At 48.0% G+C, this 16,901-nt stretch overlaps 1 protein-coding gene and 1 pseudogene across 1 annotated transcript in view; one reads left to right on the top strand and one right to left on the bottom strand.

Moving 5' to 3' along the window:
• Window positions 1-13,709, bottom strand: part of Rab4a (RAB4A, member RAS oncogene family) — a 34,207-nt gene extending 20,498 nt beyond the window's left edge. The window contains exon 1 of the mRNA XM_004659680.2: window positions 13,573-13,709. Coding sequence (XP_004659737.1) covers window positions 13,573-13,603 — 31 coding nt within the window. The 5' untranslated portion in view covers window positions 13,604-13,709. The remainder of the gene's footprint in view (window positions 1-13,572) is intronic.
• Window positions 13,710-15,322: 1,613 nt separating this feature from the next.
• On the top strand, window positions 15,323-16,085 carry LOC101606480 (annotated as a pseudogene).
• The last annotated feature ends 816 nt before the right edge of the window (window positions 16,086-16,901 follow it).

Below are 16,901 nucleotides of genomic sequence, written 5' to 3'. Positions count from 1 at the left end.
TTCAAGGCCAGCCTGAGACAACATAGTGAATTCCAGGTCAGCCTGAGCTAGAGTGAGACCCTACCTTGGAAAAAATAAACAAATAAATTTTTTACTTCTCCAAGGAAGGGAAAGTAGGTTCCTGAGATGTGTGCAGGTCACAAGCAACTTCAAAACAGCCTCTCAACACATCTCTCAGATACTGCCCGGGAGTTCTGGAACCCAAATTCTATATCCCCTTCCTAGGTTCTCCCTCATGCAAAGGTTTTGCTCTAAGATTCCCACGGGCCACAGTAGGATGGAGGGCCTTGGGCTGCAAGGCTCCCCCAAGTGGCTCTTCCTAGCAGAAGGGGTCCAGGGTAGGCGGCATTAGGCTTTGCTGAGAATGGAGCTATTTGGGGGATTCCTAGTTTTCTTTCTTGGGGTTTGTGATAGAAAGGCCATGAAAGGGGATGCTGAAGGCTCCAGGAGGAATCCATTTGAAATTGTGAGTCGGCTGAAAACACCTGTAAGCCAATGTAGTGGGGCTCTCCGAAAGCAGTCCTCCCAGGGACCGAATGTTAAAGCCCCTGTGACGGCAGTGTTCTCGCAGTGGGGCAAAATCCTGATGGCAGTGAGCTGAAGAACGAAGTGAGACTGTGTGGATGAAAGTACTGGTGGCTCTTCCGAGATGCCAGGCGGCAAGAGGGTCATTAGAGTGGAGGGCCAGGGAAAAGGAAGGGGAACATGGAGGAAATGCCCAAGACCTTGGGGACAGCCTGGCAGAGGGCAGGGTCAGCCTGGACGGTAGACTGCTTTGTGAGACAACAGGAAAAGGCAGGTGAGTATACTGGTGTGAAAGGGGGAGGCTACCTGCCTGGGGTGCCTTCTCCCCCTGCCAGTAAGAGTCCACAGAGGAGAAGGATGAAGTGATGGGTTGAGATGTGTGGAGGTGTGAGACAGCTGATATGCAGGAAGAGGAAGCGTGATGGGGGAAGGGGTGTGGTCACCATCTCCATGTACAAAACTCTGCTCTCTGTCCTACAGGAGCAGGCCTGGGCAAAGCACGTGTCCTAGAAGGACAGAGGAGACAGCGGGGGAGTCTGTTGAGGAGCCAGAAGCTCTACTGTTAGGACCCATGTGGTCACTATGAATGGCAGGGATGGGGCAGAAGTCACCCAGAGAGCCACCCAAGGGGCAAAGGAGATGAGAAGGTGACCACAGGTCCCACTGGGGAGCTGAGAGGCTGAAGTGCTGAGCATCTGCAGAGATGCTACAAGCACAGGGCCAGTCGGGAGTTGGGGACAGAGCTGGGTACAGAGCAGGCAGCCTTGCTGATGATGGCTAGCCTCAAGGTCACAGGGTAACAGCAGCTGCAAGAGGCTGGCAGGGCACTGCAAGGAGAGGGTACGAGAAGTCAGCTGCCAGCACAGGACACAGTGAGCTAGAGAGGCCTGATTAGAAAAGTTGTCCTCGAGGGGAACCAGTTACAGCTGCGTTAAAAGAGGAGACTGCTGAGTCTGATTTATCCCAGGCTGACCTGGAATTTATTAGGTAGTCTCAGGGTGGCCTCAAACTCATAGTTATCCTCCTACCTGTGCCTCCCGAGTGCTGGGATTAAAGGCATGCGGCCCCACGCTACACAGGTTGGTTTAATTTTATGGAAGGATGAAGCCTGACAATGCAAAGACATAAGGGTAAGTAGTTCATCTAGATGTTGTACAGAGTATGCCCAATAAAGGAGAGACAGCTGACGAGAGAGGGAGAGAGCGAGAGAGGAAGACAATCGAATAGCTAACTGGTCTACCTAGAAGTGACCAGCCAGCTCGTGTTCTCTCTGCTAACCCTTCCTCACCACGGAGGACTGTACCCTCAGACTCTGAGCCAAAATAAACCCTCCCATCCTAAGTCACTTTTTCTTAGATATTTGGTCACAAAAATGAGGAAAGTAACTAATGTATAATGACATTTTAAGTTGTCACTTGGGGGCTTGGCTGTAGCTCAGTGAGTAGAGTGCGTGCCTAGCATGCTCAAAGCCCTAAATTCAGTCCCTGGCCTTGCATAATCTAGGCATAGGGCCCACACGTGTCATTCTAGCACTCTGGAGGTGGAGGCAGGAAGGTTAGACGTTGAAAGATATCCTTGGCTATCTATCGAATTGGGAGACCAGCCTGGGCTACAGGACACTCTGTCCCCATTTTTTTTTTATTTGGTACTAGCTATTGGCAGTGCTCTTGGTCGGCCACCAGAACCTGACACAAGACCCTATTGTTGAAGACACCACTTGCTTGGGTTGTAGGACACTGAGCAATTAAGTGGGAACTGAGCTGGATGCCTCCTTCTTGCTGGTTGCTGGTAGCTGTCAGAGCACTGGAAAGTGCCAGGAAGGCTGCTGGGGGAGGAAAGTCAATAGTCTTACCCAGCAGTGGAGCCTGCGCGCTACACAACTGACCTTATAGACAGGATATACAATAGTGGCATGAGTATTTATGGGGGTAACCAACTACTCTCTGATCGGATTTGTGGTCTGTTTGAATTCATGCTTGAATTCATGCCTTACACTGAAAAACCTAGTCAAAAGCCTGTAAGTGGCTAGGCATGTGACACACACCTTTAATTACAGCACTCGGAAAGCAAAGGTAGGAGGATCACTGTGAGTTTGAGGCCAATCTGAGACTATGTAATGAATTCCAGGCCAGACTGGGCTAGAGCAAGACCCTCCAACAAAAAAACAAAAAAAAAAACCTTTTACTGGAAAGGTCATACATAGGTCCTAATGAAGGAAGCTATCACTGTTGTTTGGCTAAATGGATATGTCATACCCACCAAGTTGGCCTCTATACATTAATATTTCTGCCAGTAGATTAGTGCTGCTCTCGCCTCTGGTGTGCCATGTGGTTGGCAGTGACTAATGAGACTCAAACTGGTCAAAGTGCTGAGAAAAAATGACAATGGAGAGTTCAGCACTAAATGAGACATCTCCATCACACACTCCAAAGCTGAGGGAACACTGTGGAAGAAGTGGTGCAAAGAAAGTACGAGCCAAAGGAGGGGAGGAGTGTTTTGGGATGCTTCCAGACAAAAAGTGGCTGTTCATTCATGACCTCACAGGGGCTGTCATGACCTCCATAAGACCCGTGCAATGCCAGGCCCATCAGTTTCCATCATGGACAGTGGAGGAAGTAAAAAAAAAAAGAAAGAAAGAAAGAGGAAAAGAAAAGAACAGAAAAGAAAGAAAGGGCATTAAGGTAGAAACTGGAAAGAAGGGCTTCAGCGGAAGGGAAGCAGGGGAGGGGAAACAAAAGAAAGTACTGGGAGGGGATCATGATCGAAACACGTTACATAAAAAAATTAAGAAAACACATTACGTAATGCATGAAAATAGGAAGTTATTGGGGCCAGAGGGGCTGGAGAGGTGGCTTAGCAGTTAAGGTGCTTGCCTGTGAAGCCTAAGGACCCAGGTTTGATTTCCTCAGGACCCACATAAACCAAACTCAAAAGATAATGCAGGTGTCTGGAGTTTGTTTGTAGTGGCTGGAGTCCCAAGTATGCCCATTCTCTCTCTATATATACATATATGTCCTCCCTCTCTCTAATAAATAATTAAAATATTTCTTAAAATAGGGCTAGAGAGATGGTTCAGTGGTTAAAGCACTTGCCTGCAGGGCCTAACAACTGGAGTTCCATTCCCTAGCCCCCAAGTAAAGCAAGATGCACAAAGTGACACATGCATCTGGAGTCCATTTGTAGCCACTGGAGATCCTGGCATGTCCATTCTATCTCTTTTCTATATCTCTGTACTTGCAAATAAATATTTTTTTAAAGTTACTAAATGGCTGGAGAGATGGCTTAGCAGTTAAAGTATTTGCCTGAAAAATATAAGGACCCAGGTTTGATTCCCTAGAACACATATATAAGCCAGATGCACAAGGTGGTGCATGCATCTGGAGTTCATTTGCAGTGGCTAGAGGCCCTGGCATGCCCATTCTCTTTCAATAAATAATTTTTTAATGTTAAAAAATAATTAAAACAGGGCTGGAGAGATGGCTTTGAGGTTAGGCACTTGCCTGCAAAGCCAAAGAGCCCAGGTTCAATTCACCAGTACCCACGTAAAGCCAGATGCATAAGGTGGCACATGCATCTAGTGTTTATTTGCACTGGCCGGAGGCTCTGGCATGCCCATTCTCTATCTGCCCCTTTCTCTCTCTCCCTCTCAAATAAATAAATAAGTATTTTTAAATTTTTTATTAAAATAATAGTAATAAGCCCAGGTGTGGTAGTGCATGCCTTTAATCCTAGCACTCAGGAGGCAGAGGTAGGAGGATCACTGTGAGTTCGAGGCCACCCTGAGACTCCATAGTGAATTCCAGGTCAGCCTGGGCTAGAGTGAAACCCTACCTCAAAAAACCAAACAATAAAAATTAAAATAAAAGTAATTAGAAGAAAGAATAATCTGGGGCTAGAGAGATGGCTTAGTGGTTTAAGGTACTTGCCTGTGAAGCCTAAGGACCCAGGTTCAATTCCCTAGTACCCATGTAAAGCCAGATGCAAAGTGGTGTATGCATCTGGAGTTTGTTTGCAAGGCTAGAGGCCTTGGCGCACACAATCTCTTTCTTCTTGCAAATAAATTTAAAAGAAATTGAACCAGGCATGGTGGCACATGCCTTTAATCCCAGCACTTGGGTGGCAGAAGTAGGAGGATTGCCATGAGTTTGAGGCCAACCTGAGACTACATAGTGAATTCCAGGTCAGCCTGGACAAGAGTGAAACTCTACCTCAAAAAAAAAAAAAGAAAAAAAATTTATTAAAAAAAAAGAAGAAGAGGGCCGGAGAGACTGTTTAGCAGTTAAGACAGTTGCTGGCGAAGCCTAAGGACCCAGGTTCGCTTCTCCATGTCCCATGTAAGCCAGATGCACATGGTGGTGCATGAATCTGGAGTTTGCAGTGGCTAGAATCCCTGGCATACCCATTCTCATTCTCTCTCTTTCTTTCTCTCTCTCTCTCCCTCTATCTCTAATAAATAAATTAAAAAAGAAGAAATCCATTGGACTTGGTGGTACATGTCTTTAATTCCAGCACTCAAGAGACTGAGGTAGGAGGATCACCATGAGTTCAAGAACAGCCTGGGCTACAAAGATAGTTCTAGGAGACCCGGAACTATCCAGGAGAGCCACTCTGTGCATCTGGCTTTACATGGGTACTAGGGGATTGAACCCAGGTCAGTAGGCTTTACAAGAAAGTGCCCTTTCCCTCTGAGTCACTTCTCCAGTCCTCACTGGATTCTTGCTCTGCTGTTCTTTATTCTTTGCCCTGAAATTCCTCTGTCCCACCTCCCAGCTCACTGTTGGCATCAGAGCACTGTCCAGGCTTTTTTTTTTTTTTCATTTTTCTGATATTTGGTCTTTTATTTGGCACAAATCATCTGCCTAAATCTCACTGAGTGTTGTAGATGGACCCTTACACCTCAAGTCCCCTCAGAAAGGTGTGTGGTACCATCATGTGCTTACAAGGTCTTGCCAGCCTTGAGACATGTCTACCAAAATAGTGGTGGCTTGGCATCTCCAGAAGTCTCCTGAGAACAGGTAGAGGAGATGATGGTATTTCTACCACAGTAGAAAGACTGAAGGGATATGGCCAGACGGGGGTGGAATAGCCTGAGGGGGCCAGGCTGCCATGGCTCCTACAGCCTCACCCTCTGCTCTGTAGTCCTCAGGTGCCTGGGAATCGCAACACAGGTGGTGTCCAACTTCAACTCAGCCCACAACACCAATGAGAACCTGAGTGTGACTGTCCAGGCTTTTTATGTGGGGTCTGGGGATTGAACTGGTACTTCAGCTTGAGTGCTGAGCGTTTCACCTATTGAGCCATCTCCCTGTCCCTTCTCTGATTTTTAAGCAGAGACAATATAAGGAATTATAGCTGAAAGAGAGATAGAGAGAGAGAGAGAGAGAGAGAGAGAGAGAGAGAAAGGAAGGGAGGAAGAAAAAGGAACAACAACAGCCAGGCATGGTGGCGCACGCCTTTAATTCCAGCACTCAGGAGGTGGAGGTAGGAGGATCGCTGAGAGTTCGAGGCCACCCTGAGACTATATAGTGAGTTTTAGGTCAGCCTGGACTAGCATGAGACTCTACCTTGAAAAAAAAAAAAAAGAAAGAAAAGAAACAACAACAACAACAACAACAAAAATTTGCTGGGCAGGCTTGGCGGCGTTTGCCTTTAATTCTAGCACTCGGGAGGCAGAGGTAGGAGGATCACTGTGAGCTCAAGGCCAGCCTGAGACTCCATAGTGAATTCAAGGCAGCCTGGGCCTAGAGTGAGACCTTATCTCCTAAAAGGGAAAACAACAACATTCACTAGCAATTACGAAGCTGGGCATCTGAATGCAAGGGATCCTATACTGAGGCCACAGGAGGATGTGTCTCCACTGGGGCTGTAGGCTGCTATTCTGGACATGGATGCTCCTCAAGGTTCCTGGAAGGTCCCTAAGGCCCGCCTGTCACGCTGTCTCACTCTGTCACTTCTGCTGCTGCCCAGCCTCCACCAGTTTTTCAGGTGCAAAGTTCAGCTGCAGAGCCCAGTCCTCCCACACTCTGCTCTGAGGCCTGATGGGGCCCTGGCTTCAGATTTGAGTCCTCAGTGGGGATACACGCCTCCCCTACCTTCAGGCTCTGTGAGGAGGTCATGTGACCTCATGCCAGGCAATGCAATCTACAGAGCAGATCTGATTAGAGAGCTGCATTTACCCTACACAATGTGAGTGTCGAACTTCTTCCGTAAGGAAAATGATAAAAGCATGCCTCCAAGTCAAATTTTCTACTGATTGTCACCTTTTATAAGCAAGTGCCTTAACCGCTGAGCCACCTTCCCAGCCCTGGCCTTTTGGTTCATCTTTTCTAACAGACACTAAGACCCTCACCTCTCAAATAAATTCATATCGAAGACAGTTTCTGCTGACTATATTTAGAACTGCTCAGAGCATGGGGACAGAAGGTCACCTGGCTGTCCCCTGCTCCCCCAAAAGAGCCTACCCTCTAGACTGGAAAGATTTGCTTTGGTCACAAGAGTTGACTGACTGCGGAGTAGCTGTGCACTAACATGTGTTTATTTTGTGAGCTTTCCCGTGATAACTGGAGTGGCTGGGTGACCCCCAAGATGACGGAGTCACATGTGCCCGCAGGTACCCCCAGCTGTGACAAAGGGGGGGTCTTTGCTCTTAAGCCTCCAACTGCTTTCTTGCATCATTAAAAATTATATTCCAAAAGAAAATGATAAACCTTTCTTTAAAATAGAACTCACATTCATAATTGATTGGCACTTTATGAATAGCATCCCTTCTCCCATCTAAATATCACTCATTCCTTAAGACTTCAATGGCAAGCACACAGAGCCTAGGAGAAGCAGTCACAAGACTCCAGCCACCAAGTGCCATCAGGAACCCGCTCTGCTGTGGGGAGACTGGCTGCAGTACAGCTGTGGGCACTGATTTGTGAGGGGCATATCAGCGTCATCATGCGTTTATTGTGCTTTTCTCAGTGTTAACTGTCTTTGGAATGATTTTTACATTTTAAATTTTTTTAAGGTAAGGTCTCGCTCTAGTACAGGCTGACCTGGAATTCACTATGCAGTCTCAGGGTGGCCTCGAACTCAGAGTGATCTTCCTACCTCTGCCTCCCAAGTGCTGGGATTAAAGACATGCACCACCATGCCCAGCAGATACCTTTTATTTTATCTACTCTTTAAATAACAGTGCTGGGCTGGAGAGAGGGCTTAGCGGTTAAGGCGCTTGCCTGCAAAGCCAAGGGACCCAGGCTCGATTCCCTAGGACCCACATAAGCCAGATGCACATTTGTTTGGAGTTTGTCTGCAGAGGCTGAAGGCTCTGGCATTCCCATCCTCTCTCTCTTTCTCTCTCAAATAAACAAATAAAAATAAAAGCAAATTTAAAAATAAATAACTGTCCTGTATGTTGTTTCAGATTATTTATTTATTTTACTGCATGATACTTTAAAAAAATTCTTTTTGTTATTTTTATGTATTTATTTGAGAGTGACAGAGAGAGAAAGAGCCAGATACCGAGAGAGAAGAAATGGGTGCACCAGGGCCTCCAGCTACTGCAAACGAACTCCAGATGTGTGCGCCCCCTTGTGTATCTGGCTAACGTGGGTCCTGGGGAATTGAGCCTTTAGGCTTCACAGGCAAGTGCGTAACCGCTAAGCCATCTCTCCAGCCCTGATACTGTTTTTTTTAAACTTTGTCTGTTTGCATGCACACAGAGAGGGGAAGCGAATAAGTATAGGCGTGCCAGGGCCTCTTGCTGCTGCTGCTGCAAATGAACTGCAAATACGTGTGCCACTTTGGGTATCTGCCTTTCCCCCCCCCCCCCCAAGGTAGGGCCTCACTCTTGCGCAGGCTGACCTGGAATTCACTATGTAGTCTCAGGGTGGCCTTGAACTCATGGCGATCTTTCCACCTCTGCCTCCCGAGTGCTGGGATTAAAGGTGTGCACCACCACACCTGGTTTGTGCATCTGGTTTTACATGGGCACTACTAGCTCAGTCTGACTAAGCTCTCCCAGTAGGGTTTGAGAAAAGAAATTTCAGAAAAATCTTTCTTCTCATTCCAAAGAAACATTCAGAGCAGCTGGGCATGCTGGTGGAAACCTTCAATCCCAGCAGTTATGAGGCTGAGGCAGGAAGACTGCCCTGAGTTTGAGGGTTCTAGGCCAACCAGAACTGCAGAGTAAGAGACCGTGTCTCATAAACAAAACCGAACCACAAGAAAAAAAAAAAGTTTTAGAGCAAAGATTACATGATGCCTGATTACACGTGGTGAAGAGATTCTGTAATAATCCCGAATCTTTTGTCAGTGCTGGGGATTAAACTCAGCAGCAAGGTAGCAGGGACTCTACCACCAAGCTGCATTTCTAGCTTTACAATACTGAATCTTGAAAAGACTTCCCGTTATGGATAATTTTTGTTTATTTGTTTTTCAAGGTATGGTCTCACTCTAGCCCAGGCTGATCTGGAATTCACTCTATAGTCTCAGGGTGGCCTCGAACTAATGGTGATCCTCCTACCTCTGCCTCCCAAGTGCTGGGATTAAAGGTGTACACCACCACGTCTGGCAGTTATGGATAATTTCATACAAAGTGGCTCAAAGTGTGGAAATCTTATTTATTATTTGGGTGTGTGTGTACATGAGTGCATGGTGCACCTGTGGAGGGCAGAGGACAGCCCTGGGGATCTGTTCTCTTTCCATTGTCTTTGCGACAGTCTCTCTCGTTTTGCTGCTGGGAAGGCCAGTTTAGCTGACCTGCAAACTCTGGGATTCTCTTGGTTCCGCCTCCCACTGCTGTAGGTGGGCTGGGGTAAGCGGGGCGTGCCGCCGAGGCTGTGGCGCAGGCCAGGGCCGGGCAGCACTCCGCCGCCAGAGCGAGGCGCTGGCACTCTGCTCTTCAGCCATCAGCTGCTCTGTGGCAGCGGCCACACCTACAGGTTCCTTACTGTCTGCACAGGACCTCCTTTCACAGAAGACAGAAAACCAACCAGAGCAGAGGAACTTAAAGGTCAGGCAAACATCCCTACGCTAGCCAAGAGGCAGATATCTGCAAGAAGTCCGGATTGTTCTATCTGGAGGAACAATACTGTGCAAATAAGGCCAATAAATGAAGGAAGGTGACAGCCTTGGCTGTAGTTCAGGGTGACTTCTCTTTTACATTGGCAACTTCAGTGATTGCCCAAGGGCTTTATTATTTATTTATTTGGGTTTTCTCAGGGTAAGGTCTCACTCTAGCCCAGGCCGACCTGGAACTCACAGTAATCTTCCTACCTCTGCCTCCCAAGTGCTGGGATTAAAGACGTGTACCACTGTGCCCAGCTCTTAGCTCTTCTAAAGCTAAATTTCTACTTATTAGTTTTTAGTTTCCTCTAGTTTAGAAAAGATTAAATTCAGACTTAGTTAAAAAGTAAAAAAACAAACAAACAAAAAATACCACAGCTGGGTGCAGTGGCACTCTGGAAACAGTGAGAATCACCAGACTGGGGGACACAGAGTGAGTTCCAGGTCAGCCTGTGTTGGTGTGAAACTCTGCCTCCTTAGAAACAAATGGAAGGGAGGGACAGGCATGTCCCAACAACAGGCAGAGTCAGGAGAATTGTCACAAGTTTGAGGCCACCCTAGGCTACGTAGCAAGACTCTATCTCAAAATTAATTAACTAGTTAATTAATGGTGTATTTTGAAAAATGCCCTGAAATGAAGGAGGCAGGATACATACCCACACACTCACACACACTTCTTTTTTTGTTTTATTTTTTTAAGTTTTTCAAGGTAGGGTCTCACTATATAGCTCAGGCTGACCTGGAATTCACTATGGAGTCTCAGGGTGGCCTCAAATTCACAGCAATCCTCCTACCTCTGCCTCCTGTGTGCTGGGATTAAAGGTGTGCACCACTGTGTCTGGCACTTCATTTATTTTTTATGGTACTGTAGACTGAACCCAGAGTCTCATGCACAATAGGCAACTGTTCCATCACTGATGTATATAGCAGGTGCCACAACCTCAATGATCAAGATTTAATCAGTGAGGGGCTGGAGAGATGGCTTAGTGTTTAAGGCACCTGATGGCAAAGCCAAAGGACCCAGGTTCAATTCCCCAGCACCCATGTAAATCAGATGCACTAGGCGGCACATGTGTCTGGAGTTTGTTTGCAATGGTTAGAAGCCATGGAGCAAACAAATAAATAAAAATAAAATATTGAAAGATTTAATCAGAGCCGGGTGTGGTGGCGCACGCCTTTAATCCCAGCACTTGGAAGGCAGAGGTAGGAGGATCTTCATGAGTTTGAGGCCACCCTGAGACTCCATAGTGAATCCCAGGTCAGCCTGAGCTAGAGTGAGACCCTGTCTCGAAAAAAAAAAAAAAAAAAAAAAAAAAAGATTTAATCAGTGCCAGGCATGGTAGGGCACACCTTTAGTCCCAGCACTTGGGAAGCAGAGGTAGGAGGATCCCTGTGAGTTTGATGCCAGCCTGGGACTACAGAGTGAGTTCTAGGTCAGCCTGGGCTAGAGTAAGATCCTATCTCGTAAAAAAATAAAAACATCAAAAAGCCAGGCATGGCTGTGCATACCTTAATTCCAGCACTTGGAGGCCACAGTAGGAAGACTGCTGTGAGTTTGAGGCCACCCTGAGTCTAAGTCCTGGTTAGCCTGGGCTAGAATGAAACCTTACTTTGAAAAAAAAATTTAAAAACATAATTTTTTTTTTTTTGGTTTGTCAAGGTAGGGTCTCACTGTAGCCCAGGCTGACCTGGAATTCACTATGGAGTCTCAGGGTGGCCTCGAGCTCACGGTGATCCTCCTACCTCTGCCTCCCAAGTGCTGGGATTAAAGATGTGCACCACCAAGCCCGGCTTTAAAAAAATTTTTTTTTAAGATTTAATCAGTGGTCTATATGAATAAAACCTTAACTGTACCTGAGGAGACACAGGTACCAAAGCGGTGACCAGCTTTCAGTGCTGCCATTTCCGAGAGACGAAGTACGAGGCTGTCTCCTAAGCCCTTCGCTCCTGCCACACTGGCCAGGACCCCGGGCGGTTCTCTATCCCTCCCTAGCTCCTCCCCAGGGTACAGGAAGTGCGGGCTGAGGAGTGAGCACTTAGAAACAAAGACATACAGAAGTTGGGCTGGAGAGATGACTCAGTGGTTAAGGTGCTTGCCTGCAAAGCCAAATGATCCAGATTTGACTCCCCAGTACCCATGTGAAGCCAAGATGCACAAAGTGGCACACACATCTGGAGTTTGTTTGTGGCAGCTGGAGGCCCTGGCCTGCCCGCCCTCTCTCTCTTTTCCTGCTTGCAAATAAATAACATATTAAAAGAAATGCAGAATTGGAAACAACAAGGAAATATATTCTTTAGGGTGTGCTTATGTGTGTGTATACATGCATTCCGCAGCACAGGTATGGAGGTCAGCCACCCATTGTCATCAACACAGTGGTGGGGGGGGCAGGCACATGTGCCACTTTGCATCCAGTTTCACATGGGAGCTAGGGAACGGAAGTTGGGCAGGCAGGCTTTGCAAGCAATCACTTTGAACGGCTGAGCCATCTCCCTCGCTGTAGGGACTCTATTTTGCCGGTGACATTCTCAACTGTGGTCTGGACAAGCAACTGGACCGCATGGAGCCAGGTGCAGGCTACCTGTTGCTTGGACAACATGGGTCCTGAGGAAGCCAGAGGCTCTCTGGAGGATGTCCCTAAACTTGTAGGGCAGGACTTCATACTCCAATGCTACAGAAGGCCGTGCCATCGTCAACAACAGGGGACCAGACTGCTGCAGGACACCCTTTCCAGGATCCCACCTTCTCAAAGTCCAAACCTCCACGGCCCCCCTGCTGTCTCCCGACCCGGCCTGGGTGGTGGTGTCCAGGCCACACCCTCCCAGGAGGGCCAGGGCTGTCTGCCTGACCATCCCTAACCCATCTGCATTCCTCACACACTTGCCCATACCAGCTCCTTCAGAATTGCCGTCTGGCTTTTAATTATTTACTCATTAGGGTTTCACTTGGAATGCGTGCAAACTCCATCGGCCCAGGGAGGGCTCCAAAGTACTTCCTCTGGGCTCGGAGCTTCCTGGCAGGACACTGGCCCCCTGCTGGGTAGGAAGCATGTGGCAGAGGGTGTGACCTGGTTGAGGTCCCTAGTCTCACAGGGGAGCCACACCCTAGGTCTGACACAGGCTACGCCAATCTCCATGGAAGGCTGCACACATCTGTAACAGTGACTGGGGACTGGCAGGCACGAAAGAGCCCTGATGCAGAGCACGGGGTGTTTATTGTAACCATGCAGAGAGGAGAAGCACGCAAGCACGTTCACTGGGAAAGCTTTCGTTTATCTTAAAAAAAAAAAAAAATCAGCCTAGCACATCCAGGCGCTGCTGCAGGGGAAACAAAGATGAGACAGACAGGGCTCAGTGTCCAAGGCTTATGGATGGTCATGAAAAGGAGATGTGTTTATAAATAGCCTCACTGCAACCCAGAACGGGAGGGAAGGGAAGGAGGCCAGAGGTCTCCAGAAGATGGGTTCATCCATCTACAACTCATTGTAATACCAATGCCAAGGAAGGAATCGAAGACCAGGAGAAGCCCACAGCAGTACCCAGGGGAACCTCAAAGGCACGTCCTGATTGATCCCTCATCCGCGCTGTGGATGGATGCTGGAGCGGGGAGGGGGACAGAATAAACGTCAAATTGGCTCCCCAACCCTTGAGCTACTCGAATAACCCAGAAAGAAAAACATAGGTATGGGAGCCAGGGTCAAGGCAAGAGGGAACTTGGACGAGTGGCTCACGTCAGCGTACTGGGCATGTCCAGCCAGGGGCATCGACTGGCCTGAGCGCTCGGCCCTGCGCCCTGGCATCCCTAGATCCTCCGAATCCCAGACTGGCTCCAGACACCCCACGATTCTTAAGATACCAGTCGGATCACGACTCCCCAGGATCCAAGCCTGACTCCCCAACACGCCGAGACTCCAGAGAACCAGTCCTTGAGAGCCTGGCCTCCGCCGCCCCACATCCCCGGACCCCGAGGTCCCCCATGCCCGCGGTGGCGCGCCCTACCGTAGGTCTCGGACATGGCAGTCTGCGCCATCTTGCCGCCGCAGCCGCACCGAGTCCGTCGGTCTGTCCGGGCCGCGCTGGGGAGAACAGAGCAGCGAGCGCCGGGCGCTGGCCCAAGGCGAGCCGGCCACCGGCTGCGGCCCAGCGGGACTCTGCTGCGCGCACGCGCGGTCGCCCAAGAGGAGCCCGGCTCGGGAGGGGGCGGGGCTATGGCTGCGGGGCGGGGCCACGGCGCGGGGGGCGGGGACTGGGCTGTGATGGACAGGGTGAGGCGCCTGCGCACACACGACCTCCTAGCCGGCGCCCCGGCGCGGCCGCCCTTCCCCGAGCATCCTTCGCCCTGGCGTTGGCGTGCACGCCACCGTTCGTGGCCGAGGTGGACCGGAGGCCGCCCCAGGGCCGCTAACCGAGCAGGTGTCCCTCGAGCTTCGGTGCCAGGCGGAGGCCAAGGCTGAGCCCTGCGCCCTGTTTTAGGGGGCTGTGTGTGGGGACGGGTGGCCTCGGCGGGTGTCTAGGTCCGGGGTCCTGGTGTTTGGCTTGGGGAACCGCGCGGGGCAGAATGTCTTTCCTTGGAAAGCTGGGCGCGGGACGTTTACTCCCGGGCTGGGAATGATCCGAGCAGACCCAGGCGTAAAGACCGCACCTTCTCCATGTAAGACCCTTGGCCTAGCTCCCCAGAAGCCTGGGCTGCGGAACAGGCCCCTGCTTCTGTCCCCCCCCCCCCTTGCCCTCAGGTCACTGAGCTCCATGTGGCGCAGTTTGTCACCAGACCTTCCTCTCCTCCTTCCCCAGTGCTGCTTGGACCCACTTTCACTTTCATTCTTGTGTCTGATCCTATTGAAACATGATAGAGACAGAAGATGGAGACATGGCACAAACAAAACAAAACAACAAAAACCTCTCTCCTTGAAGGCTGGTTAAGGTCTCTTGTCAGCCCAAGTGACAAAATTTGCCGCCAAGGTTACCTACATATGCCTGGTGTGATGTGACAAGTGGAGGCAGGAGGATTGCCTGGGGTTTAAGGCCCCTTGAGCTACATACCCTTCCTCAAAAAAAAAAAAAAAAAAAGATTGTCTGCATAGAAACAACATATTTATGTATTTATTTAATTTACTTATTTATTTGAGAGAGGGATAGACAGGTAGAGAGAGAGAAAATGGGCACACCAGGGCCCCCAGACACTACAAATGAGCTCCAGATGTATGTGCTACCTTGTGCAGCTGGCATTACATGGGTACTGGGGAATCAAACCTTTGTCCTTTGGCTTTGCAGGCAATGCCTTAACCATCAAGGCATCTTTTCAGCCCTACTTGTTTTAAATTTATATAGAGAGGTATTTCAAATAAGAATGTTAAAAGTAAATCTGGGTATGGTGGCTCATGCATTTAATCCCACCACAGGCTGAGGTAGGAAGACTGCTGTGAGTTCTAGGCTACCCTAGGTTACAAAGTGAGTTCCAGGTCAGCCTGGGGCTAGAGTGAGACCCTGCTTCAAAAAGCCAAAAAAAAAAAAAAAAAAAAAAACCCAAAAGCTTTAAAAAATAATAAAATTAAAGAATGTTAAAATAGTAGTGAACCATGCTTGAAAACCAAAAGTGCGGCAGGCAGTTTGAATTTCACTTCCACCACCGAATTCCACCTCCTCGCGTTCCGGCGGGTGGCCGCAAGTGGGGTCCCCGCAGGCTGGGGGTCTGGTGTTGGTGTTCGTGGGCTCAGACGCAGCCGAGCATCGCTCAGCAGGCACTGAGAAGATGGCTTCAGATCTGGAACAATTAAGTTCTCATGTTAATGAAAAGATTGGCAATATTAAGAAAACTTTGTCATTAAGAAATCTTGGCCAGGAACCTTCCTTGAAGAATATAAGTAAAATAGGAGCTGAAATCATTATAGTAAATGAATTCTAAATGAATTTGAATTGGAAATCCACTATCGAGAACAAACCAACGCTTCATTGAAGGAGCTCTGTGAATCTTTGAAGAAGATTTCAAAGATGTGGAACATCTCAAAGACAACATTCCTTCCCATTTGCCTCAAGTAGCAGCAACCCAGAGGTTAATGGATTAGAACTTAACCTTCAAGAACCAGGCAAAGCTGAAGAACCTGTACCAGCAAAGAAACCCTCAAAAGAACAAAGAATTATTAAAGAAATGCCACTTATAACTACTGATGAGTTCAATGGTGTGCCTGCATACATGAAATCTAGTTTAACCTATTGTCAAATTAATGATATTATTAAAGAAATCAACAAGGCAGTAGAGTAGTAAATACAAGATCATGCATCAACCAAAAGCATCTATGAATTCTGTGAATAGAAATCTCTACCACAGGTTTATTAATGAAGAAACAAAGGACACTAAAGGTCATTATTTCATAGTGGAAGCTGACATAAAGGAGTTCACGACTTTGAAAGCTGACAAGAGATTTCATGTCATCCTGAATATTTTGCGACATTGCCGGAGGTTGTCAGAGGCCTGAGGGGGAGGACTTATCCACTATGTCATAACTTGAGGCCTTTGTGAGCATTGGAACTGACTGGAAGTAGTGTGTAGAAGCTAGTCTTTTAGTTTTATTACATCTAATTTCCTGGTCTTGTTTCTTATAGAAATAAAACCTCTTTTGGGTAAAGCACATACATTTTCAAAATTTACTGCCTTTAGGAAAACAGATGGATATGGAACCATTATGTTAAGCAAAATAAGCCAGACTCAGACAAATACTACATATTTTCTCATATGCAGAGCCTAGATTTGAAGTTACATATGTATGTGTGTATATATGCGTAAATGTGGAACTAGAAAGGGCCTCAAGAGGGAAGAGGTCTTAAGGAAGGAGGTAAAGAGGGTAATGGACATGTACCAGGAAACTGAAGAGGGGAGTGTTTGGGAGCCAGCCAAAAGGGGATAGGAAGCACAGGGGAGGGCAAGGAGAGAGGGATAAATTAGAACAAAATGTAATGACAATCCAAATGCAATAATGAAACCTGTTGCCATGTGTGCTTACTTAAAATTAATTTTAAAAGCTCCTTGCTTTTTAGCTGATACTTAAGCATCTGCCGTATAAAGGGTACGTGCTGGCACAGAATAGAACTCACGTCTACTTTGTGTGTACTGACAGTGCTGCAGACCTCAGTGACATGGGTGTAGATGTGACACTGGGAAAGAAATGTGAAGATAAGGTCAAAAATAATTCCATCGAAGACACTTAGGGGACATGTTTCCTAGAAGTGGGTTTGAAGGCAGCCTGGCCAGCTGACTGATGTGCCTTCCCCATGTGTCCTTAAGGAGCAGCTACGTAATGAAAGTGTAATGACATATATCTAGACACTGATTG

Source organism: Jaculus jaculus, chromosome 5 (genome assembly GCF_020740685.1).
Source record: "Jaculus jaculus isolate mJacJac1 chromosome 5, mJacJac1.mat.Y.cur, whole genome shotgun sequence".
Taxonomy (NCBI): domain Eukaryota; kingdom Metazoa; phylum Chordata; class Mammalia; order Rodentia; family Dipodidae; genus Jaculus; species Jaculus jaculus.
This window is presented reverse-complemented; position numbering and strand designations above follow the sequence as displayed.